The sequence below is a fragment of the Talaromyces stipitatus genome, genomic scaffold, assembly GCF_000003125.1.
Source record: "Talaromyces stipitatus ATCC 10500 scf_1105507295549 genomic scaffold, whole genome shotgun sequence".
Classification (NCBI taxonomy): Eukaryota; Fungi; Ascomycota; class Eurotiomycetes; order Eurotiales; family Trichocomaceae; genus Talaromyces; species Talaromyces stipitatus.
In genome coordinates, this window is record NW_002990117.1 from 2,688,733 (window position 1) to 2,712,999 (window position 24,267).

General features: G+C 47.1%; 8 protein-coding genes across 9 annotated transcripts, besides 3 other annotated features; 6 read left to right on the top strand and 2 right to left on the bottom strand.

Annotated features, from left to right (window-relative positions):
• Positions 1–2,861: 2,861 nt before the first annotated feature.
• TSTA_018420 (C-8 sterol isomerase (Erg-1), putative) lies at positions 2,862–3,734 on the top strand (the record flags this gene model as incomplete). The annotated part of the gene is made up of 2 exons (XM_002483960.1): positions 2,862–3,183; positions 3,239–3,734. 2 exons carry the CDS (start codon positions 2,862–2,864, stop codon positions 3,601–3,603), a joined length of 687 nt encoding a protein of 228 aa, XP_002484005.1. The 3' UTR covers positions 3,604–3,734.
• Positions 3,735–5,528: 1,794 nt separating this feature from the next.
• On the top strand, positions 5,529–7,031 carry TSTA_018430 (uncharacterized protein). Its single transcript, XM_002483961.1, has 2 exons — positions 5,529–6,166; positions 6,217–7,031. Exons 1-2 carry the CDS (start codon positions 5,598–5,600, stop codon positions 6,959–6,961), a joined length of 1,314 nt encoding a protein of 437 aa, XP_002484006.1. The 5' UTR covers positions 5,529–5,597; the 3' UTR covers positions 6,962–7,031.
• Positions 7,032–7,411: 380 nt separating this feature from the next.
• On the top strand, positions 7,412–8,918 carry TSTA_018440 (PP-loop ATPase superfamily protein, putative; the record flags this gene model as incomplete). The annotated part of the gene is made up of 2 exons (XM_002483962.1): positions 7,412–8,673; positions 8,731–8,918. Exons 1-2 carry the CDS (start codon positions 7,425–7,427, stop codon positions 8,916–8,918), a joined length of 1,437 nt encoding a protein of 478 aa, XP_002484007.1. The 5' UTR covers positions 7,412–7,424.
• A 155-nt stretch (positions 8,919–9,073) lies between these two features.
• Positions 9,074–9,154: a sequence feature (C-rich).
• Positions 9,077–11,765, bottom strand: TSTA_018450 (Ras guanyl-nucleotide exchange factor RasGEF, putative; the record flags this gene model as incomplete). The annotated part of the gene is made up of 2 exons (XM_002483963.1): positions 9,077–9,508; positions 10,116–11,765. The coding sequence occupies 2 exons, from the start codon at positions 11,763–11,765 to the stop codon at positions 9,077–9,079; spliced, it is 2,082 nt and encodes a 693-aa protein (XP_002484008.1).
• An 870-nt stretch (positions 11,766–12,635) lies between these two features.
• Positions 12,636–14,121, bottom strand: TSTA_018460 (HIT finger domain protein, putative). The gene is made up of 2 exons (XM_002483964.1): positions 13,754–14,121; positions 12,636–13,695 (listed from the first exon to the last, which is right to left on the bottom strand). Exons 1-2 carry the CDS (start codon positions 13,819–13,821, stop codon positions 13,206–13,208), a joined length of 558 nt encoding a protein of 185 aa, XP_002484009.1. The 5' UTR covers positions 13,822–14,121; the 3' UTR covers positions 12,636–13,205.
• A 91-nt stretch (positions 14,122–14,212) lies between these two features.
• Positions 14,213–15,643, top strand: TSTA_018470 (NifU-related protein). Of its 2 annotated transcripts, XM_002483965.1 has the most exons (3): positions 14,213–14,556; positions 14,635–15,177; positions 15,232–15,643. In XM_002483965.1, exons 1-3 carry the CDS (start codon positions 14,281–14,283, stop codon positions 15,376–15,378), a joined length of 966 nt encoding a protein of 321 aa, XP_002484010.1. In that variant the 5' UTR covers positions 14,213–14,280; the 3' UTR covers positions 15,379–15,643. The 2 variants fall into 2 exon arrangements, with proteins under 2 accessions (XP_002484010.1, XP_002484011.1); XM_002483966.1 differs by having other exon boundaries at positions 14,635–15,643.
• A 1,995-nt stretch (positions 15,644–17,638) lies between these two features.
• Positions 17,639–17,715: a sequence feature (CT-rich).
• A 206-nt stretch (positions 17,716–17,921) lies between these two features.
• Positions 17,922–17,954: a microsatellite.
• Positions 17,955–18,755: 801 nt separating this feature from the next.
• Positions 18,756–21,972, top strand: TSTA_018480 (PSP1 domain protein; the record flags this gene model as incomplete). Its single annotated transcript, XM_002483967.1, has 3 exons — positions 18,756–20,172; positions 20,255–20,864; positions 20,929–21,972. 3 exons carry the CDS (start codon positions 18,756–18,758, stop codon positions 21,476–21,478), a joined length of 2,577 nt encoding a protein of 858 aa, XP_002484012.1. The 3' UTR covers positions 21,479–21,972.
• Positions 21,973–22,238: 266 nt separating this feature from the next.
• TSTA_018490 (60S ribosomal protein L15) lies at positions 22,239–23,761 on the top strand. The gene is made up of 5 exons (XM_002483968.1): positions 22,239–22,294; positions 22,385–22,471; positions 22,832–22,988; positions 23,049–23,275; positions 23,338–23,761. Exons 2-5 carry the CDS (start codon positions 22,385–22,387, stop codon positions 23,476–23,478), a joined length of 612 nt encoding a protein of 203 aa, XP_002484013.1. The 5' UTR covers positions 22,239–22,294; the 3' UTR covers positions 23,479–23,761.
• Positions 23,762–24,267: the final 506 nt, after the last annotated feature.

The window sequence follows — 24,267 nt, forward strand, 5'->3', positions numbered from 1 at the left end:
TTGTATAGTGCCGAAAACTGAACGAGGGGCCTTGTTAAAATATATTTTTTCTTGTTATAGTTGATGACGGCGCTAATCGAATTATGATGCAGTTGATCGTTGCACTGTTAGAGTAAACTTTGCTGTAGTGTATGGTGTCGTGGGGGCTGCAGTTGTTGCAGCTCGGGGAATGATACCGTAGGATGCAATGGTGGACGGAGTAGAAACAGGAAAAAAATAAATGAGAGGATGAGATATTCTTTAATATGAATTCAAATGGTAGAAAATCGGACTTTGAAAGAAAAAGACTAGTAGATAGTATTATTGATTAGATGAGGGAAAGTGGTGGTGTGCATGTGGATGGACCTCGTGAAAAATGTGAGGTCGCAGGCAAGTAGTTATATGCCACACTTTGTGAAGCCGTCTATACTATGTCGGCCATATGCAGGATGTATGATCCTCAGCCCAATCGAGGGAGGGCGCTTGGTGGCTCCGGCCAACGCTGCAAGGACAACTGCGAACCAGTTGTTCGATGTGGAGAGGTCGAACTCAAGAGAGCCAAATGGGCCGCAGCAGGGGGTGGATAGCAGTAACTACGCTGTGGTGACTGTATCGTTAAGTTACTATGTAGTACATACCTGGTTTCCCAGGTAGATCGAAAGGACTCCAGGAGGCGCCCAGTTCTATCTTTGTATTTCTAGGTGGACATTCTGCGACGCGATTCGCGGAGAGGGGTAAAGGTTCTAGGGTCATCGATGGAACGACAGAAATAGGGTCATGCCTCGCGCTCTTCTAAAACACATTGGAGTGATCAGAAACAGATCCCTCGACCTATTGTAGTCCGGAATGGCCCAAGGATACAAATGTTTCCAATTTAGGGCACAGCGGCTTCTGCAGCCAATAGCCGGCGCGGTGGGACCCCTGAGGACCATCACCCGCGACGCCCTAATTGTGCCTGTGTCATGGGTTATGCGAGGAGTCTAATTCTAGTCTTGTGGCTATCTGGTTGGAATTTAGCACTGACTCTTGCTCTTGGCTCTGTATACAATAGTATACATACTGAGGAATTGTATATTAAAAGAGCAATCCTCCGAATGGATCCGTGGTATCACTGGTATCACTGGACACTGGCTTGGCATCCCCAGACTATTTTCCTATTCTTCAAGGGATCAACAATAACGCCCCGGGTCGGAATGCATTTATTGATTCATCTGTAACCTTGATTTCTCTTCGTACATACTGCCAAAAGACAAAAAGAACACGAATCTTTCGAAGCGAACCGTGGCATTACATTTTGAAATCGGAGAATCTCTGTTGCGACCATCATAACCAATCATCGTGGGGCCAAGTAACGACTCTGGTGCAGGCGATGACTCACGAATAATCAACATCTTCAGTTTATGTTCGAAACAATCCATAAACAACGGATCAACCGATGTCATCGGTCCTTCTCGAAATTTTTGGGATGTGTATACGAAATACGCAATGTGCGTAGCCGCTGGGTACGTACTACGTAGGGATTCGTGCCTTGGTAGCATAGCCCCCAACCCCAGGTTACGGAAGGGTCGTTTCTGACATGAAAGGATCTAGTTTATGAGCCAGTAGTGGCCCGCTCCGTAGTCATACACGCATACAATGATGGGGTGATCATGTCAATCTTGCTACGATGCAGTGATACGTAGTAAGCGACCGCTGTTTATTTTACCTTCCATTAAACACCTAAAGAGTATAAGTTAATACTTTGAGTCGCTAGATTTGATTCACAAATTCACGATGTAGACGAGTCGATACGTTGGGCGGGCAAACGTAAATACAGAGAAGGAAGGCATCAAGTCCTAGATTGGGGGGGACAAAGGCACTGACGACCACCTTGCCTTTGTGAAATTCTTAGTAGAGCTTCCTTCATTCATCAATCATGCCTTCATACTGACCGACCTGTGAATAGGCAAGAATGATCAATATTCTCATCCTTGAGAATACCCAATATCCACTAGGTAACAATGTTTCATGTTCCTCGCGCTCAACAGGAGCTGAGCCTGGCAAGGCGAGAAGACAACCGCCTAGCATTCATGTAATGATACTGTTCTGATTCGGGTAGAGAGCTTCCGGGGCGCTACAAGAATCGCGCAACTCGGCAACGGCAGAGGTCTGGAATCAATTGAAGATTAAAATAAATTGAAGATCAAGATCAATTCGTCGAGAGAAGAATGGTGGGTCCGATCTATGCAGCGGCTAGCTAGGACGGATTGGGTTAGTCTGATGCATCATCCGGAATGATATGCCCCTGATTGGTCAGTGTTTATTGAGTATTTTTAGCTGATATAAATGATAGTTAAAGCCAGCTCAGCTATCAAGAGCTACAATGTACAAAATGATAGAACTCGAAGTGCTACAAGGCAGCTCTTAGTCCGGGCCCTCTTGCTCACCATCACAGCAGTGTTAGTCAGAATGTTGAGCTCAGGACGGGGAAACTTGGTGGAAAGAACGCGGTTCGCAACCCGCAGTGCGTACTACGTACCAACGTTTAGGCATCGAGAATGCCTCGCTATTATAACATCTCAGAGACGAAGCTGATTACTAATTGAAGAAATCCTTTACTACTTGCTTTGAGCTCGAGTGGTGTGAGCATTGAACTCTCTGTGCCGGACCCGATAGGCTGAAGGTCTAAACTACTTCAGGCCTAGCGCCCGTGCCCCTGGCCCTCTTGTCTATCAACGCGAAAATTTCCCCAGGCCGAGATTATTTTATAATTGGAGTTGTCTGCTGCCCTCAATTGCCAAATTTTCTTCATACAACTTGTGACGTCGTTCCTTAATCGCGGCACTCGCACTTCGAGAAGCAATTGTCTTGGTTTCAATCTCCACTCTTTCTCTTTCTCCAAAATGGCAAACGCCAAATCAGCCTCCTCGCGAGGTAAAGGTACCTCGACCCTCACCGTTTTGGCTGTAGTCCTTGCCGCCTTCGCCGCGTTGTTCTACTACGTCGAGCAGCATCTGGACTCATTCTACATCTTTGACCCGGCTCATTTACATGATGTTTCGCAGCGAGCCATCGCGGCGCATGGTAACGACACGCGCGCCGTGGTCAAGTACATTGTGAGCGAATTGGATGAGAAACTCGAGGGAAAGCATTTGAACTTTGATGAGGAGTGGGTATTCAACAATGCTGGTGGCGCGATGGGTGCCATGTACATTATCCATGCCAGTAAGCTTACCCCTTATCTACCGATCTGAGCCTGGAACTAAGTAAGACTGTGCAGGTATTACTGAGTATCTTATCATCTTCGGAACCGCAATCGGCACCGAAGGACACACCGGCCGCCACACTGCGGACGACTACTTCCACATCCTCCAAGGCACCCAACTAGCCTACGTCCCCGGCTCCTACGAACCCGAAGTCTACCCCCAGGGAAGCGTGCACCACCTACGTCGCGGCGACGTGAAGCAATACAAAATGCCGGATTCCTGCTTTGCGCTGGAATATGCCCGTGGCTGGATCCCGCCCATGCTCGGGTTTGGATACGCGGATACGTTCACGTCGACACTTGATTTCCCTACGTTGTGGGCTACAAGTCGGATTACGGGTCGGGAGATGATTGGTAATTTGTTACAGGGGAAGCTATAGTTTTGAAGATGGTGTCTGTATGATATTGCGGTACATACTATTCAGGGTTATTTGTATAGTGGTGAACCCATTGCATATTGGATATATTCTTCGCTACGTATTATCCCCTTCCTCTCGCATTGTACGTGCTCGGCTTGCATTCATGCGCCACGTAGGTACCGAGTACTTGCATCTCCCCTGCATCTCAGGAATGTGACACGGCCATGAAAAGCTTACTTACGTATTGATTGACGGACCTGGGTATTGATACATACATGTACATGACGCTCAAGTACATCCAGCCTCTGCACGTCAAGACGGATATATGCATCAATTAATAATATTTCCTATTCGCCCGAGCAGAATCGGAAGGTATGCGCCGATGCATCTGTACATATATTGATTGAATTTTCCAGTGTTTAGCCACACTCGGAATCTGTGGTTGACGCAAGGGTTAAGTTGAGATTTTGTCCCGATGAGCTCCACATTTCTAGATGTACAGTCTGGTCGAGATTATGGCGGGATATTTTAACGATTTGTCTTCATTGAGAGTGTTGGAAGTCTAGACACGTCTCACTTGGATTGGGAGTTTGTTCGTTTACGAACCGCGGTTATGATAGAGACTCATATATCAGTCTACCGGTGGGACTGAAGGTGGAGAAATAGCAACATTGATAGATTTGTATTTAAACTTTTTGGTCTATACAACCGCTACTGCTCCACTCGGACAAAATACCAGTATTTCAAGATTTCAACTCAGATCCGAGCGGCGAAAAGTCCTCATTCTCCCTAGGGGATTTTTCCTGGGCGACTAATGCAGAGATCGGAATTTTGTGTTGAATGATCTGGAGAAGGTAGCGATTGATCGAGCTCGTAGGTCAATAGTCCGAATCTATCGAACGATGAGACTTGTCGATTATTAGCTGCGGTTTCCGTTCCCGTTTCGCTCGAGCAGGAGGACCTCAGGGTTGGAGGGAGAACTCCTTTTTTGATCCAAACTTCATTGCTACTTTTGATTCTCGGAGATCAGGATAGGATGCCGGCAAAAGACGAGAACTATCTAAAAGTCCTCGACCAACACTCTACATTTGTCGGGTTTACCTATTTTTGGAACTTTTCAGTAGTAGGGTTAGATTATTGATCACTTACGCCAAGTTGTTCGCTTCAATTGTCGTCTCTACATGATGTTTATGGGGCTATGGTGATCACAGCTAAATGTCTGTACCCTCGTGCCTGCTAAAGATATGAGTCGATCGGTATTAGCGCAACTCTAGCTGCTCTTCAACCGCGCCCTCTCTGTCATAGCCTCGAATCCGTATTCTGTGATATACCACTTGACTCTGAAATGAGGATACTCTCGTAGAGTTGGGTCATTGGCATGTCTAGCTAGGGCTAGGCGAACTAACCCTAACTGCGCGGATCGCTTGCCGATCCGGGGCTAGAAATCATCAAACCTTCCTATTTAGGAAATATCTTTTTTGTGAATACTAATCTGAAAATGCTATATGTAATAACTTAGGGCTACTTACTGGCACAACTGTGTATTTACTTGGAAGATGCAGGCTTGATCAATCTACCATGTCAGTTCGCTGATTCTAGTTCACATGACTTGTGCTTCTTTGTTCGCCTAGAGAGACAAAGACCAGCATGTCAATTGGCTCTCATACAACCCACAGATCCATGTATGGCTGAATCGCTGGCTTGCTACTGCTCGAAAGAGCACAAAAATCTTTGCAGACTAAGCCTAGAATAGAACTGTGGATACAATGGTCCATAACCGCGGCTTAAATGCGGCTACACTATTGCTTTGGTTGAGTAGCATAGCTAGGGGCAATGCGCGATTCTTTGTCTCAGCACATTATCCCACTTTTTCTTATTATAGGCTACATCGAGGTCCTATTGTCAAGCGGCGCCACCCAACATCTCCTTCTTCCTTTCTCTTGTTCAGCTTTTGGTCAAATGTCAAGATACTATATAATCAATGATGTGTCTCATATGACACCAGCTGAAGCAACATGAAATATTCTGCATTGACGTGGGTCGTAAACAGCATTCGACTTCTGCTACACCTCTTAGTGACCACATCAGCAGGAAAGACTTTTCTCGCCTCTGTCTTTTTGTTTACTCTTACCTTTGGCTGGTGCAAAGTTCGATTCTGGCGAGACCCTCATTCGGCTTTCTTCGACGATACCCATGTCTACGACCTCAAGTATAGCTTGACGCGAGAACATGAAGCGCGACAATTCATCTCAGCATATAATGCCCAGACGGACGGTCCTCCTGCTTTGAAAGCTTCTCCGACCCCGGTCGTATGCGTTGCCGTAACGACAGTCAAGAGAGATGGAGTCAATTATTTGGATGCCTCTGTGGGATCACTCTTGGCTGGACTGTACCCTCAGGAGCGCAGCGCGTTGTCCGTCAATGTCCTCTTTGCGGACACCGATCCTCGAAAACATCCAAGTTGGGAGCAGCAGTGGCTCAACAGTCTTGTCGATTCAGCCGCCTCTTATAATGTATCAAATGAAGTGATGGGCAGGCTTCGGGAGCTTGAAGAAAGTCGTAACTACTATGAGAAGGGCGTCTAGTTAGTGTCCTAGTTTTCTTGCAATTTATCAATCGACTAACTTGTTCAAGTGACTACGTATATGTGCTAGAGCGCTGCCTCCAAACGAATACCCCGTACATTGCCATCTTCGAGGACGATATCATTGCTGCAGATGGGTGGCTGGCGAAATCGCTCATGGGTTTATCGACCTTAGGTAGCCGTATCGGATCGGAAAAGACGGAGAAGGACTGGCTATACATGCGACTCTTTTATACAGAAACATCTCTTAGTTGGAGTGAAGATGATTTCTGGTACCGCAATATGCCCCTGGCATTCCTGCTCATGTCAAGCGCCACATTGGTTATACTCCTGATCATTCGACGAGTTTCTACCTCCGCACGTCGCTTCTTGAACTGGCCCACGATTGCAGTGATCTGTCTCGTGAGCGTCCCTGCATTTACTGGCCTGGTTTATATGACCGGCAAATACAACGTGATGCCTCTTCAAGGGGTAGTAGAGATGAACAAACACGGTTGCTGCACCCAAGGAATGATATTTCCACGAGATCAAGTACCAGACTTGATAAGATGGCTGGAAGAACACAAGTCCGGACAAACCGATACGTTGATAGAAGAATACGCCGACTCTACGGGGCTGCGGAGGTTTGCTTATGCGCCCCCTCAACTTCAACATGTTGGGTCAAGGTCTAGTAGAGATAACCTGGATATCAACACGAGAAGTACATGGGCTTTTTGGTTTGAGGAGAATGATCCTCGTGTACTTGCCAGGGAGCATGAGAGTTTGGTCCAGGGTGGGAGGGTACCGTGGATATGATCATGTCATTGAAATATTAACGAATGTATGAATAAGTCGACTTCTTTATTTGTATATATCATTATTTAGTCTGTTATTCATATCGCTACCAAACACAAGACACGAGTGTACGGTCTCTCTAAGACATACAAACTAGCATTTTGTCTTGATATTTAGCAACTTCAGTACATCTATACTCAACATGACGATCATCTGATCGATCAACAAACAACAAATCAGAGAGCAGATGACTGCAAAGTCAACCCGGGAATTTTTTTTTTTTGACAAATCTTCATATAGGAAAATGCATCAGAAGAGCTTCAAAAGATTTAAGAATCAGATTAGGGCTTACTTTACCCTAACGCCGATATTACAGTAATCTTTGCCGCATATAGACTAGCGTGGTGGGGTACGGATCTTATCGAGTCAAAAATTCTCAAACTCAGGCACTCTCGATAAGCCTCAACCAGTAAGTATAACGACAATGGCGCCCACACTGTGCTTCAACTGCCAAACCTCCCGCGCCGTAATAATCCGCCCCAAAAACCGCCACAAACTCTGCAAATCCTGCTTCATCTCAATCTTCGAATCCGAAATCCACGAAACCATCATCTCGACCTCGCTGTTCAAGCGCGGGGAACGAATCGCCATCGGCGCCAGTGGCGGGAAAGATAGTACCGTATTAGCCTCTGTGCTCAAGACACTCAATGTACGATATGACTATGGACTGGATTTGGTGCTGTTGTCTATCGATGAAGGGATTAAGGGGTATCGGGATGATAGTTTAGAGACTGTTAAGCGGAACGCGAAGCAGTACGATATGCCGCTTGAGATTGTCGGGTATGATGAGTTGTATGGTTGGACGATGGATCAAGTGGTTGCGCAAGTCGGGAAGAAAGGGAATTGTACATATTGCGGCGTCTTTCGGAGACAGGCACTCGATCGTGGAGCGGCGCGTTTGGGTATCAAGCATATCGTTACGGGCCATAATGCAGATGATGTCGCAGAAACCGTCATGATGAATTTGTTGAGGGGCGATTTACCGCGTTTGTCGAGGGGGACGAGTATTGTTACAGGCCAGGATAGTACGGATATGAAGCGGAGCAAACCCCTCAAATATGCATACGAGAAGGAGATTGTCTTGTATGCGCATCACAAGAAACTGGATTATTTCAGTACGGAGTGTATATATTCGCCCGAGGCGTTCCGTGGGAGTGCGCGAACACTTATCAAGGATCTGGAGAAGATACGACCAAGCTCTATACTTGATATTGTCAGAAGTGGTGAGGATATGGCGTTGTTGGTGCCGGCGGAAGTCAGCGGCAGTGGCAAGACTCAAGCCTCTTCCACCGTCGATGCGGATGATTACTCGACTGGAGGATGCGGTAATCATAATGGCCGGTCTAGCGGCGGTGAAATGGCAGCAATGGAAAAGCAACTTGCGGCAAACGAGGCAGCTGAAGATCATGAAATTGAGATAACATTACCAAAACCGCAGTCGAGCAATAGGCCCAGGAAGGCACCACAAGTCAAAGGAAAAATGATCCGGGTTCAAAATATTGGCAAATGCGAGCGTTGTGGATATATTTCGAGCCAAAAGGTCTGCAAGGCGTGCACATTGCTCGATGGGTTGAATAAGAATCGGCCCAAGACTTCGATTGAGGTTGGATATGAGGAGGAAGAGAGTAGCTCGACGTTGATGCGGCAGATGGAAATTGTTCAGCTGACATCTGGTTGATCGGTTGATGCGTACCGAATATTACTATGGGTATAAATATGACGACGTCTAGTCATCAACGATCAAGACGTCCGGCTTAGTCTGAATTCCACAGCGCCATATCACCTAGATGGCAGGCCGGCGCAACTATCTGGACGATGCTTCCAACCGCCGAGCCTTTATCGCGATGCAGACGAAGCACTGCAAGTATATCCCTCTCGATTCGTCAAGGGGCGTACGGATTGTAACGGACCAACGTAAGTCTGTTGTTTAGGTGGAATACACATTCTATAACTATATACATATCATACACAAATTCAACCTCGTCACCTGCGTCGCCAACATTTCTCCCACGTATTCGTAACATCGAATCCCAAGCCCCAGAATTCCATTCCACGCTTTCAGTCGCACTTAATCTCTCACTTCCTCCCCCCATCGTCATCCTCCTCCCCCTTTTCCGTACTCTCAAATACCCCCCCCTTCTCCTTCTCCCTCTCAGCATCAAACCTATTCTCAACCGGTAAATCCATCCCCACCCTCCTCGCCGTCAACCTCACCCTCTCTTCCTGATCCATATCCATGCCCGGATTATACCTCGCTAATAACGTGGCATACATCCGCTGCGCTTTTGCGTATTGCACGAATTGTTCGACACGTTGTATTGAGTGTATTGATGTAGTGGATCGTTCGAATTGTGTGCGGAAGCGTTGTTTTAATGGTGATGTTGTTGAAGATGAAGAAGGGAGGGAGATGTGTCGACGGGGGAGTTCGCGGAGGAGAGCGCGGTAGAGTTGGCGAGCTCGGAGGGGGAGGTCTGTCATTTTGTTTTTATTTGGTTCCGAGTTTTCAATCTGGTGTCGGTAATTGAAATGGGGGAAGAGTTGATAAAGGCGTTTAAGTTGTTTGAGTGATGAAGTAAAGAATTAAAGATTTAAAGTTGCGACCAAAATACGCTAGTGATGCCTGAGGCTACCTACTATCCACCAATAGAATCGACGCATTTATTTCTCGAAAAAGACATTGCTCAACTCTTGCCTTGTATATAAAACCGCTCGATATGTTAAGCCCAATGAAGAATACAAATATATGGCATGGTATGTAAATATAAGCAATAATCCCAGAACAATACAACACCGATAACAAGGGGGTATGATGGGTATGATATAATCATCAAAAACATGAGACATGAATTAGAACGACTTGAAATCGGTCGAGGCAGAGATAAGGCAGTCCTAGTGTATTATTATGTACGCGGTGGCAGCGAGAAAGTAGGTGGTCAAGGGTCGAATGACAGTTGATACGAGTTCGTGGTCGATCAAGGTCGTAGCCATCGAGGTCCCCACGGCTTGGTTCTGTCAATTGCACCTCCAGCAGGTTCCACTTGCACGCTTCGAGTATACAGTTCCTAAAAGACGAATATCAGCAATATTCTCAAGGCAACAAAACGACAGGAAATACCTCTTCATCAAACATCTTCGCATCCAGCACCAACCGTTGCACCTCTTCGTTCCTCTGAATATACGGATACGGCGTGCGTTGGCTGCGCTGAATAGCAAGAACAACCTCACCCATAATCTCAAATTTCTTCCAATTAATCCGATCCTTATTCTCGCCGACAAACGTCTTATTCCCTTCCTCTGCCGATACCAAATCACGCCGATGAAGCGGTAAGAATGGAATCCGTTCTCCGAACGAATTGTCCCATGCAAGTCGATACGCAAAATGACTCTTCTGCGTGCTCATCAATATCACAAGGCGGAGAAAGTCCTTTTGGACGGAAAGTGGTATTAATTCTCTTGTTTGCGCTAGCCGTTGAACCGGTGTGCCGTTTATACCTGCCATGACTGCACCAAGGGAGTTGTAATTGTTGAGACGGCGGAGTCTCAAGGCGATGTTCATGAATTTCTCCATAGCCTTTGCACGATGTTTGGCCTTGTCGCGGAGTAATATCATATTTGCGACAAGACAGGCCAGGTGGTTGAATTCTTGAATCATACGATTCACATTTTGTAGTGTTTTGGAACTCCCCTTTTCGGATCCAGATAGACTAACGTGCCGTACCAGATCTCGTGGTCTGAAAGAAGTAAACATCGTCCAGTCGATGCGGGTGAGTTCCCGGGCGAAGTCGTCATCTGGAATCTCCATGAATTGTCGCCATTGTATCTTGGTGAGTACACATCGAGCAGTGAGTTCCAGACTCATTGCTTCTCGCTGTGCATTCTCCAACGCCAACATAGCTGAAGACGCTTGTGTCATGGTAGAAACCGATCTCCCCGTACTAGAGACGGTGGATATCGTGCCCGAGTCTCTTGCTGGGTCGTTCGTCGGATCGTCCGACAGATCCAACGTGCTAATATTATTAATAACATTCTCCGAGAACGAAGAATGCATAAATGAAGTCGACGGTGACAAGTGTGATGACCCAGTCCCCTCTGATGATTCGCCGTCTTCTCCATCTCGAAAAGGCCAACCGAGATCGTCATCTTCCACACGGTTTTCTAAATGGAGACTGATTTCTTTCGCGGCAAACATGTACACATGACTATCCTCAATGGATTCGACAAAGTCAACTAATCTTTGCCGCGTTTTGGGATGTGCAAAATCTCCTGGGTATTCCGAAGCCCATTGGGCGATCACTTGAAGTAGCCGTAATTGTTCGGAAGCCCGAGTCAATTGAGGTAAATCGCTTTGTTCGGTAGTTTCGAATCGAGCAATGAGAGCATTGAGTAAGGTCGAGGGTGCAGCGAATTTCCGGTATAGACATAAAAATATAGCACTAAACTTCGCGTCCTGTTTCGACATGGGTAACGCGATGAGTCGCTCGATCAATTCTTCAAAGGTGACTCCCGGATCACTGGGCGCCGTCGTTTCGTAGATGCGCTGTTTCTCCGGGGCATGATTCTCAGAGCTGGCCGGTCTGCTTCGAGAAGCAGCATCATCGGTCTCCTCGTCCATATCCAAGAACGAACTGAATGCATCTGCTGATCCCGCACTGTGACGCCAGGTTGTCCGTAGAGCGCTGCTCTGGTGCTGCTGCTGGTGGCGGAGAGGAGAATTGCTGCTGACGACGCCGGGGGAGGAAGTTCTGCGAGAGGAAGCTGGATTCATCCGTGTTCCAGACGGAGGGGTGTTTGGTCGCACGGGGTGGGAGTTACTGCGGCCATTTCTCGAACCGGGGACATGGAGAGCCACGGTGGATAGGCTGTTCTGTCGATGGGGACGCGGTTGGTGACCGGTCCCGCCGACTTGGACGAAGCGGTAAGACAAGCTGTGTTATGTTTTTGCTTTTTGCTTTTTGCTTTTTAAAGTAAAAAACGGAGCCCTTGTGTCTGACTGATGTGTCAAAGCTATTAACCCTGTAGCCCAGTTTAAGCTAGTAGTGGCAATGTTGTGCGGGTCGACAATGCAGTAAGACACGGGACTGGACCTCGACTGTATTAATTGAGTGTTGTTCAAGACTCTGAAAAGGGCAATGGTCAGAGATCATATATTTCCTTACCTAGGTAGTTCCGGCGAAGTGGATCGCAAAAATAGGAGGAGCTGGGCGACCGTTGGAAAAATAGGGCGTGGTGCGACGCTTTGTGAAGTTTAACAATGCCGGCACTAGCGAGACTGAGGCTTGGCCTTATTTGTTCCGCCCACTTGTCTGTCTCAGTATGAGTCTGGACTGTATATCAGGCCACCTCTTAGCTTATATTTGCTAGGAAGAGGCTATTCTGATTCGTATACCTCGACTCAAAAGGGAAAAAAAAATTGGGAATCATCCTTTCTCCGTAACTGACCGACTACGTTGGGTGAAATAGCGAGGCTTGGTGGAACCTTGGTGATTCCCCGGATTCATACTCTATCACCCAATCTACTACTCCGTACTCATGTTCGACAATAGCCAGATCGATCAACCGCAAGATGAGCCTCGGTAATGTACTCCGATCCGTTCGCATTGGTCGTGATTTTGCTACAGTTATACAAATCATATGTGCCAAGGGACCGCGAATGTGATTCACCCGGCAGCCTGCATTTCAATTGAACTAGCATAATAAAATGAAGTCTGCCATGTGAAGGCAGAAGACGCCCAACAATTCTCTTCTCACGGTGAAGAACGTCAGCGGTCTGTATTCGTTGAGTCGGAGGCTTCGATCACTGTAGGAGAGGTTCAGAGCACATGCTCTAACGCGTGTCCGCAAGATAGCTGCACTGATGAGCTGTCGAGTATTCTCTCCAGTTCGGTGAATAGAATATCGCAGTCCATTTATCTGCGACTGGGAATGCCAATTCATATATGTCAGGTAATTGAAAGGTCCTGCTCATCATCCCGAAACATCATTTGCCCAATGAACTCTGATCTTCCAGGAAGAGAGAACTTTATACTGTGGTGATAGCCGGGTGTACCGACACTCACAGGTTCTCTCGTTCTGATTCATTGCTCTTGCTCTTGCAAGTAAGCGTCGGTTAAGAGGATAGCAGACCAAGAAAGATCGCAACAAGCGCTGTTACTCGCAGTGAATAGCCACGATAGGGCTAAGAAAGTACAGAGTACTTCTGATAGAACTACCCTCCACGCTCTCCAGCGACCAAAGCCATGAACTTCACAAAACCCTCGGCATCGGCATCTGTGCACTCCCCGCCTTCACAACCCTCTCTCCATCTCCTAATTTTCGCGACTCCACGGTTGAATCCTTTTTCTGCAGTCCAGGTTCCACGATTATTATTGTGATGATGGTGGTGATTATGCGCCTGTCGATCGCCGCGATGATATGTGCTGTGTTTTGAGTCGGGTGCGGTTGCATTCCATTCTTCCTCTAGAGTAGTCTTGTAGATTTCTCGTAATCTCGAGCGAAGGTTGGGATATTCCGCAAAAAGCTTTTGTATCTCTGCTTTGGGAAGAGGTTCTTGCTCTTTGGATTGAGTGGTGTTATCTTCCTGCTTGGCGAGATTTCCAGGATCCTCAGGCTGCGCATTCTCCGCAGAGTCTTCGGCTGCTGGATCTTGCTTCGGTGCACAGTATATTTTGTGTGATTTTGTACAACCGAGAGAACAGCTTTAGATAATAGTTTAGATTAGTTTTTTGTACATAAACAATAAGATAGGAAACATACCTCAACAGGCCACAAGTTGGACACTTGTATTTGGATGGCTCTTTCGAGCATACTTCACAGACTGGCATCGTGTCCGACGATTACTTTTCTCGTGCCGTTGAAAGTTGCTTGACTTTATGATATGGTAGTGCAGAAGAAGAATGTTGATGTCTTCAGGTATGACGGTAATCAAGTATTTGACGGCAAAGAGCTTGTCAATTTTTCGGCATGCATTATGAAAGGCTGGCCCGTGCATGACTCTCATTCAAAAAGCGCGTATCATTTCGGCCGTCCTCAGTTTTGAATGATCTTATCAGAATTGAGCATGTTGAATGTTTTAGTAAATAAATTGAGATACAAGATGCAGTGTAGATAGGTTAGAAAGCTCTAGTATGTATGATTAAGCACCTCACGTGCATTTGACGTCAATGCCTTCCGGGCAAATTCTCGCGGGCCGGTTTGTAATCAATTATTTTCCTTGACAAACCTCATCGCGACCCAGAAACCGTCAACACATTCCAGTGATTGATTATACAGAGTTATACATAATGTCAGCACAACAAATCTCACGGAGTCTTCTCCGGCGTACAGTTCAGCGATCACAGAACTTGACGGCGACGATTGACACTGCTCGATTCACCAGCGCACGGAGGTCAATTCACTATGCGCGAAGCAGCATCTCTGCCATAACACCATCTCAAAGCCGTCGCAGGCCGGTCTTACATCCTAACCATCAGACTTCGAACCTACCGAAGATCAATGGGCCGTCCACGGGCAATAAGCGGTCTATATTCATCCAGACGGAGTCGACGCCGAACCCGGATGTGAGTCAGTCTGGTGTTGGACTATGCACTTGAATATCTGATTGAAAATGTCTGACTGGGTCTTTTTGATGGTTGCAGGCTCTCAAATTCCTACCTAACCATCGCGTTCTTCCAGAAAACTTCCCAACTCCCTTCTTAGAGTACCTGTCGCCGAGGTCGACTCTCGCTCCGCCTCATCCTTCACCACTAGCAGCCAAGCTACTCAATGTTGAAGGCGTTTCATCCGTTTTCTATGGACCCGATTTCATTACTGTGACCAAGCAAAGCGACGTCAACTGGGCTCACATTAAGCCCGAAGTCTTCAGTCTGATCACCGAAGTCGTTACTTCCGGCGAACCGATTGTGAATACCGTTGAACGCACCTCTGGCGCCCAGGATGCGCAAGAGGGTGGCGGCGAGGATACTCTAAGCTACAACGAAGAGGACGACGAGGTAGTCGGTATGATCAAGGAGCTATTGGAAACTCGCATCCGACCAGCTATCCAGGAAGACGGAGGAGATATTGAATTCCGGGGATTTGAGAATGGGATTGTCCTGTTGAAATTGCGAGGAGCTTGTCGGACTTGTGACTCCAGTACCGTTACGCTGAAGAACGGTATCGAGTCGATGCTTATGCACTACGTAAGTTATACTACTCCTGTCATTTCCTGGACTGTTTCATTGACTCTCCGCTAGATTGAGGAAGTCCAAGGTGTGCAGCAAGTTCTGGACCAAGAGGAAGAGGTCTCGATGCATGAATTTGCCAAATTCGAGGAGAAGTTGCGGCAGCAAAAGGGCCCAGGAGCTACGACCTCTTCTCCACTGGATAGTGCTCCTGCTTGAGATCAGTAGTTCTCTGTCTATAGCAAGATTCTGTAGTATGTATTGATAGAATGACACACAGCTTTTTCCTGATTATGTTCATCTCTATCCTGTCGCCAATAATTATGTTCGCCACTTATCCATGACGGATGAAGTTCGCCTTGCCACTCTGCTTCCGCCGCGGGGACAGGAGGTAAGGGCCTGGATAAGGCTTGGAAGCTTTGTACCATACCCCGCCAATCGCATGTACTACCATAGTTCAAGAAGGGGGATATGCATTGAGTCTCATGATCTGCCCCGTCATGTCTTTGCTGGTTACCTCTCTCATAACATGTGATTCTTCATCTTCAGCTCATATCAAGCCTATGATAATAAGAGACAATGGAAAGCTCAAAAGTTATTCAGCTATACCTATCATAGTACACCGTACTATGAATACCCCTCCGCGCCACAGAGCCTTGGTTGCGCCACCGGGATGCATTCCTGCGTATCCTACAGAGTAGTGAACGGCGCTTCATGCGTGTCATCTCGATACCCCGGATTCTTCGTTTTCCGCTCCGACCTCTCTGACTTGGCAATCTTCTTTCTGTCTTCTGTCCAACAAGGTGTTTCATCCCATCTATTCAATAGCCTATTCAATAGCCTATTCATTAGCCTAGACATTCACACGGGATTTGTGGGGTTTGGCTGTCTCCCGCCTTTGGATGAGATTATGCTTCTTTGTGTAGAAGTGTATGCATGCCTCTATTGACGTGTTATACATAGTATATCAGACTTGGTAGTTAGTAATGAGACAGTGCTAGATTAGTCTGGGTTAGAGTTAGGCTGCAATTTACCCCGGAAAATGGGCGTGTCAATTCAGTCAGGTGGCTGGGCGAAAATCCCGCAACCTTAGCCTGCGATGCGCGATTGGCTGGATGATCTGGAGAAAGCCTCAGGCCTTATAGCGGCGTGCATTCAGTAGCTTACTATGTACTACGTAGGTGTAGCGGGTACTCGGGATGCCCTGCATGGCACTACTTGGACCGCAACATAGTATCCTACACAGTATCCTACATAGTAGACGAGGATGCCTGCATCGGTGTGTATGAAAACTGAATGCAGACAAGTCATGATAAAATAGCCATGTCGACGTATAGCTCTAGGATATTCTTCAACTCATTAGTACGCACGTAGCACTTAACTCCCCAGGCGAATACAACGTAGAGGATGCAGGTGGGGTTGTACTTGACAATGAATTCCTGTATGTAATCTATTGCATCCAGGGATCTATCTACCAACCCCTGAGTGTCTGCAGTGTCTGGAGTGTCTAGAATTTCTGGAGTTTTTGGAGTGGCTGTCGTAGAGTCCAATGATCCTGTTGAGTGGCATGCTTCTTATAATGATGAATCTTTGTGCTTGGTGTGTTCAATGTGGGATATGATGATGTTCTGGACCTCTTCCCCACCACTGAGTCGTCAGAGTGATACTGCGGGGACAAATGCAGCCAATGGAGAAACACAGCCCAGTCAAAGCGGGTAAGAAGGATCAACGCGATTGGCTGATCTGGACAAGCACCCCGGACTTGCTAGTGTCCCATACAGAAGGAGCGACTGAAATGGCATCGCTCTTTCCCTTTGGGCGAGCAGAAAGTGACACGCACAGAGAAAGAGCGACAGAGGTGGTCGCGCCTTCCCCGCCTGCTCGATGATGCCGCTGGTGGTCTTGGCACCTTCCCAACGATAATCTTTCCTTAATGGTCTGCATGGAATGCCTCATCAATTTCTATGAGCGATATTTCGTCCAACATTATTCTTCACCTCTTCTACTCCGTACATCCTATACAACACGCACGACAGACAGCCACCTCAGTAACACCGAGCTGCCGACTGTCTGAACGTCGCTCGTTCTCTCCACTATCAAGTTGATCAACTCACCCCGTCCTGACTAGCCGAACGGGCAGACACGGTGCACGGGGCTCTAGCGTGCTGCGTTTGCTCCATGTTAGCTAACCCCATTGCTTCTGGCTCTGATTCTCTCCTCACTCGCTTTTACACGGGAAACGATACATTGGTCAGCTTCCATTCAAAAGAAAGGGGAAAGGGGAAAAAAGGAATACAGGAATACAGAAGGTACACTGCAGACCGACGTATCTCTCGGTTGCGGAACATCCCCATCCATCTACCCCATAATCCATCCATACAATCATCCCATTTTCCTTTCTCCAGGTCTTACAAGCCTGCCGCGCCACCACATCACCCAACTCGATGCCACACTGCCTATTATTTGCCCCCCCCCCCCCCTCCTCCTTCTTCTACATCTCTTCTTATTTTCTTCTTCACGATTTGTTCTATTTTTTTTTCCTCTTCACTTCTGCTTATCCACTCGGCTCTAATTCGTTGGATGAATAAGGAAAGAAACAGAGACCTGTGTGCCCTTCGGATCGCCAACCGACGATTTACTAGTCCATCTCCAACCCTCGTGACACCCGTTAAGTTAGGGGAGCGGAAGCTTCAACCTCGACGGGTTCGGGTTTTTTTCCAGTAAGTGTGATGTTTTTTTTTCGATTATTATCGCATGGAATCTTTTCTTTTCTTTTTTCTTTTTTTTTTTTGTTTACTATGGTATATTCGTTCATTAATTCGTCCGCGATCTACAGATTCTCCAAGATCTGAAAATGCGCTGCTTCTGTGGTGGGCATCACCTGTTGGCGCCAGTTTGCAAGTAGTAGCGCATTACCAGAACCCGCGACTTCATTTCCGACGCTGTCCGCTTCTTTGTCTGGCAACGAGAGCGCTCGGATTATATTTTTCCGCGCATTTCAAAATTGCACATTCGCGCGATAGACACATACACATACACATACATTACACATCTTAGAGCGACCTACAAGCGCGGGTGTTTAACCAAGCGCAGCAGAGCCGCAAGCCCGGTCGTTATCTCTTCGTCGTCGCAGGTCATCGACAATCGGAGAGCAGGAAAAGAATTTGTACATTCGTTGATCTTGTTCCGGATAGATTACAGGATAGATTTGTCACTCGCGAGGTAGAGGGGTATGCCGTTATTATCTGTCTACTCAAGGCTTCCGTCTAACATCCGCTGTATAGGGCGTTCGCTTGTATTTTCGACCATTTTTTACTACGAGACCCAGAAATCGTTAGATTGTATTTTCTCACTTTTCAGGTAAGAACAATTGTCTCCCCGGAGTGATGCGAATGTCGTTCGCTAACATGACTGATCTACAGTACCCCTCCAACTTTTGCATTGCCTCGACTGAGCCTAGCAAAGTAACACATATATTCACCCAAAATATCTGATTGATTTATTTCGCATACAATTATCTACCTCGCCGGAGTCCATCCTGCATAATCTGCTAGGAGCACATTCCCTATACATTATTTCCCGAGAGCTTCGTTATCATGGCCGCAGGAACGGATACCCCCATCCTGCCCTCCAAGGCTGCGGCTAACTCCGCGTCTGGCACCAGCGCGTCCGTCCGTCTAGAGAAGGGTAAACCCAGTATTAGACGTTCTACGCCCGATTCCGAAGCTCTTACTTCCTCTGACGATGAATTCGAGCATCTTCGCCAGGTAACAACGGCTCATACTGCACCCATGCCGAAACCAACTCGTCGCACATCTTGGCTCAATGAAGTTCCCCAAAACCTGCCCCGCAAGGCTTCCTTGACGACAGCTGGGACTGTGGTGTCCCCCGGCTCCATCCCTTCCTCATCAGGAGCCGAGCAGCAGGGTTGGGGTAACGCCACTAGCCCTAGCCTTGCGAGCTCCATGTCCTGGGGTCATGGAAGCAGCTTTCCTTGGGCTACCGGCATTTGGACCTCTGAGACAAGAAAGGAGCCACCATCGAGGTTGACCGAACTGAGCCAATCGCCGACAATGCCCAGTATGGCAGTTACTACGAGTTCCGCCGCTGATGAGATCTTGAGTCCTACTGCACGGTCTATGGCCGGCGAATCTTCCATTCCATTTACGATTCCCCTTCACCCCACTCCCAAGACCTACCGATCACAGTCTTACTCGGTTGGTCAACTTGATCCGGAGACCATGAACTTGATGTCGACCAAGACGACCAATCACTTCAATGGACTGCGTCAACGCCCTGGAAACCAGGCCGGAGGACTCCAGCACCGAACTTCTCGGCCTAGTATGCTAGAAGATCTTGGTCATGACCCTGCACTCTTGGGCCGTGTGCGGGAAGACGACGCCGATGACGAAGACAATGCGAATGATTTGAACGACGGCCAATCGTACACTTCCAGCCAAGCACGGACGATCGAACAACTAACACGGGAGAATGCTCTTCTTCGTCAAGCTGCACGTTTCGATGGAGCTCGCGTGAGAGACCGTGCCGTTTCGTCTGCTTCCGTCAACAGCAACTACTCTCTCCAGAACGGCCTGCACAGTTTGCATCGTATCCAAGGCAGCGTACCAGAAGAGTCCGATCTAGCTGTAGAGGATTTGGATGAACTCGGGGACATTCCTGGCTATGGTGGTCTTCGCAACAGCGCTCGTCGACGACTTTCCGAGCATTCTGTCAACCTTGAAAGACAGTTTGCTGCGTTCGGCTCGGTTGAGAATAGACCTCTAGAAAATCTCAAGCGAGCTCACTGGCAGACTTCCCTAGGCTTTGGTAGTTTTGGAGAGCTGCCGCAGAGCAGACGCCATTCGTTTGCTGATGTCCCAACTAGACATGGTTCGGTTGGGTCAATCGGGGAAACTCCGTCGCAGCTGGGGTCACGGACAGGTCTTCATGATCGTGAAGACAACTTTGCTAGTGCACTTGAAGGAGCTCTTGCTACACCAACAGCCGAAAACCGTAAGTATCTAATCAACTCTCAAGTTTAGCCATTTCATCAGGAACCTCTTTTTTTTCCAACTTTTTACTGACTATACTCAAGCTTCATACTATTCGTCTCGCGATTCTCTTCGGGGTGACCTGCCTCTACACCAAGCTTACAACGTGCCTTCAGCGTATGGCCGTCCACATTCAGGGCTATCGCAGCCTCATCAGAACCAGCGGCTGTATATCGTGACATTCAAATGCCATCGTGCGGACGTTTTCTATATACAGGAAGACACCGGGCTCCAAGTCAATCCAGGCAACTTGGTAATTGTTGAGGCAGACCGTGGTACAGACCTCGGAACTATTCAACATGCCAATGTCACCTGGCAAGAGGCGAGGGAATTGAAAGAGAAGTTTGCAGAAGAGCATTACAAATGCTTGATGATGTTTTCTCGTCAAAACCAAAATGGGGCATCTTCTGTGGTCGGTTCAAGCTTGGGAGGTCGCAGTGCTGTCGGTGGAATGAGTCCGACTGGCACCCATGGAACACACGAGCCTCAGTCGACAGAGATCAAACCCAAATTGATCAAGCGTCTCGCGCAAAATCATGAAATATTGACTCTTCGTGATAAAGAAGGAAATGAAGCGAAAGCCAAACGTGTCTGCCAACAAAAGGTTGTTGAACATAGGCTCAACATGGAGATTCTTGATGCAGAATTCCAAATGTAAGATCTACCTCGTTCCGTTGTTTTTACAAAGTTTTCTGTTCGTTTTGCTGACTTGCTTTAGGGACTGGAAAAAGCTGACCTTTTACTATTTCGCCGACTCGTATATCAATTTCAATTCCTTGGTAACGGATCTTTTCAAGATTTACAAAACTCGGATTTGGATGTCTGCAATCAACCCAGCTTCCTTTGTTACACCGTCTGCCGGTCTTCAGCCTCCAGGAGTTGGGGCTCTAGGATATAGTCAAGAGCCTCCGATTGATCGGCGACACCCCCATGAAAGTCGAAACTACAATCTCTCGCACCTATCCCAAGCACCCCCAAATATCCGTGATGCTCTGGAGCGAGGCGACTTTGCTGGTGGGAACGCGATGCTACGCAATACTTATGTCGACCCATATCAAGGGCTAGGCTCAGGTGCTCGGCAACATGACGCAGGTTTTGCGCAGAGCAATCCATCGCATGATCCCTTTGCGCCGATCTCACCGAATGGTTATGGTTTTCTTGATCCAACGGGTCCTGACTACCTCAGGGCAGCCTCCAACAACCAACGGAGCGAACATCCTCAAGCAGACTGGATTGGGGGTTTCCAGGGCTTGTCACTCAATTCTTGATACAAAGTTTGAAAACCTCTGCAAGAGTATCGACTTCCTCTTTTCTTCCTTTGTACTACTTTCCCTTTTTTTTTTTTTCTCTCTCCTTTCACATTTGAAGTTATAAAATTGTCTAGATTCTCGGTTTATATTTTCAAGGGTAGATTAAAGAGATCTACAACCTGTCGCTCCAGATACCTCATAGACTACGGTGAAACTTCACTTTTACACTTTCTTCAATCTTGTATGATTCGGCTGCGCTGCGACTGTGGATGATGTCGATTCTTGTTGATGTCAATGTCTCATGTTATGTTTCATTCTTATATCTCTCACGAGTGGCGTTTACTTCTAATGTTGATCTATTTGTTAGTTGCTAGAGAAAGAGATTGATGGGTCACGAGTCACGCCTGGGCAGTGAGTTCGTCTTGGAAGTTACAGCCTTGATAAGAGTTTCTTATCTCGGAAAGGAAAAGTTGTTTAAACTCGTTGATGATGAATGAAATTTCAATACGGTCTAGTCCAGTTCATTTAGAGAAAATATATGTAGTTGAAGCTATCATAACTCTTCTCTGGTAACCATCGTTCATGGTGAGCACAAGACAACCAATCATATTAATTTTGAATTTCCGTCCTAGATCACGTGATGTTCCCCACTGCTTTCTAATTTAAGCTCTTATGATTGGTCATAATCCGCACACCCTCGCCTAAAATTATTAGCGTCCCACACACAGCGACCGACCATCTTGAAAGACCTTTGAATCTTTTCCCACTCCGTCCTGTTGAGCTGCGAAAAAACCACGACAACGACGCCGACAATCGACAGCCCAAGCCGACAAGGTATGCAATATCTATTCCTTTAAATTGATTCAGTACAATTAAATCAATTCTGCATTATTGTCTTGTGTCTAACTGAGCTGTGTATGATAGATGGGTGCCTTGAAATACGTTGAGGAGCTTCAAAAGAAGAAGCAGTCCGATGTCCTTCGCTTCTTGTTGCGTGTCCGTTGCTGGGAGGTGAGATTCTACGATCTTTGATTTTCTTTTGCTCTTTCTATTTGAGATTGCTTTATCGGAAACCTGCCGGGAATATTGGAGATCAAAGGAACAACATGACTACGGTCTAGGAAAATGCTTTGCCTATTTTCGAATGATTCACGGAATGATACCCCATTGATTCTCATCTCATGGAGTATTAGGCAGTCTGAAGATTTCCAATTCCTCTTTCTTTTCAAGAAACGAGAACCAAAATTTCCGCTCCGGTCCAGGTGGATGTGTGGCACATCAAAATTGAAGCAGCAGGCATTGTTTTAGTTGCTTGCCTTTTTGTGTCTTGCTATACACTCGTTGAACTTTGCTGAGAGTGCATTAATATAGCTCCGTCAACTTAATGTGATCCACCGTGCTTCCCGCCCATCGCGCCCTGACAAGGCTCGTCGTCTCGGATACAAGGCCAAGCAGGGATACGTTATCTACCGTGTCCGTGTTCGCCGTGGTGGACGCAAGCGACCTGCTCCTAAGGGTGCCACCTATGGTATGCTTTGATCTCTCGGCAAGTCGGAGAACGGATGAAGAAGGCTAACTGGATATATAGGCAAGCCCACCAACCAGGGTATCAACCAGCTCAAGTACCAGCGCTCTCTCAAGTCTACCGCTGAGGAGCGTGTTGGTCGTCATGCCGCCAACTTGCGTGTCTTGAACTCCTACTGGATCAACCAGGACTCGACCTACAAGTACTACGAAGTCATCTTGGTTGACCCCCAGCACAAGGCCATCCGCCGCGATCCCCGCATCAACTGGATCGTCAAGCCTGTCCACAAGGTTAGTCACCACCAGAATAAGTTTGCAGAATGATCAGAGACTAACAGTGAATACTTTTATAGCACCGCGAAGCTCGTGGTCTTACTGCCACCGGCAAAAAGTCCCGTGGTATCAACAAAGGTCACGGCTACACCAAGACCAACGCCGGCCGAAGAAAGACCTGGTTGCGCCACAACACCCAGAGCTACTGGCGCTACCGCTAGACGTGAGGCAATTAAAATTGGGTGGTGGACGATGGAACTGTGGTATTACCTGGTTATTCTCTTGCACTACTGCTTATGTGTCGAGATGTCTCTGGGAGACTATCATAGTGACAACAAAAATTCATTTTCAATTATGATTTATTCTACTATTACTATTACTCAGGGTTTCAGCGTGTTATGATTGGTTTTTGTTACGACAGGAGTCGTCTTGTGTCTTGATCTTCAAAGTGTGACGACTGAAAATAAATTAACGTCAATTGATAATATCACGTCTGCCCTCTAAGATGATTCTTCTAGACCTAGAGACTCGCGCTAAGTGTTAGAGATCTCTCCTACTGGCACAGTATGAACATGTCTTACTTTAAAGCTGTCGTACGTAAAGTTCCTTGACTCTGACAAAGACCGAAGACCCACCACAAGCCCGGCTAACTACATGTTGTCTCATACAACCTTCTTCGGGGTACATACACATCTCTTAGTTCTTTTCGAAATCAGGATTTCTTTTTCTTTTTTATTCTGTTATGCGTTTATCCTATTGGTACTGTTAAGTGGCACTTGGAATGTTTCACTTCGATGTGCTCGCTGTTGACTGTCTCTTATCCTGGGCCGGACCCTCCTGGTTAACATAGTTTCGTCTTTTGTATTCTTACCTGGACGCCCTTGTTCGATACACCCATCTCGTTTCTTCGTACATATACTGTATCGATTGAATTACAGCAGCTTTATACATATCAGCCTCGTACAGAAGCCATCAAATCGATTAAAGTGGGTGTGGTCCCTCGCTGTTGT

Excerpts from the sequence above, each read along its gene's own strand:
- TSTA_018460 (XM_002483964.1), bottom strand. The coding sequence starts at position 13,821 with ATGCCAGTCTGTGAAGTATGCTCGAAAGAGCCATCCAAATACAAGTGT. Across the intron at positions 13,696-13,753 it reads CCAACTTGTGGCCTGTTGAG|CTGTTCTCTCGGTTGTACAA; the intron begins GTATGTTTCCTA and ends TATTATCTAAAG.
- TSTA_018430 (XM_002483961.1), top strand. The coding sequence starts at position 5,598 with ATGAAATATTCTGCATTGACGTGGGTCGTAAACAGCATTCGACTTCTG. Across the intron at positions 6,167-6,216 it reads TACTATGAGAAGGGCGTCTA|TGACTACGTATATGTGCTAG; the intron begins GTTAGTGTCCTA and ends AACTTGTTCAAG.
- TSTA_018490 (XM_002483968.1), top strand. The coding sequence starts at position 22,385 with ATGGGTGCCTTGAAATACGTTGAGGAGCTTCAAAAGAAGAAGCAGTCC. Across the intron at positions 22,472-22,831 it reads TGCGTGTCCGTTGCTGGGAG|CTCCGTCAACTTAATGTGAT; the intron begins GTGAGATTCTAC and ends GCATTAATATAG. Across the intron at positions 22,989-23,048 it reads TCCTAAGGGTGCCACCTATG|GCAAGCCCACCAACCAGGGT; the intron begins GTATGCTTTGAT and ends CTGGATATATAG.
- TSTA_018470 (XM_002483965.1), top strand. The coding sequence starts at position 14,281 with ATGTCAGCACAACAAATCTCACGGAGTCTTCTCCGGCGTACAGTTCAG. Across the intron at positions 14,557-14,634 it reads AGTCGACGCCGAACCCGGAT|GCTCTCAAATTCCTACCTAA; the intron begins GTGAGTCAGTCT and ends TGATGGTTGCAG. Across the intron at positions 15,178-15,231 it reads AGTCGATGCTTATGCACTAC|ATTGAGGAAGTCCAAGGTGT; the intron begins GTAAGTTATACT and ends ACTCTCCGCTAG.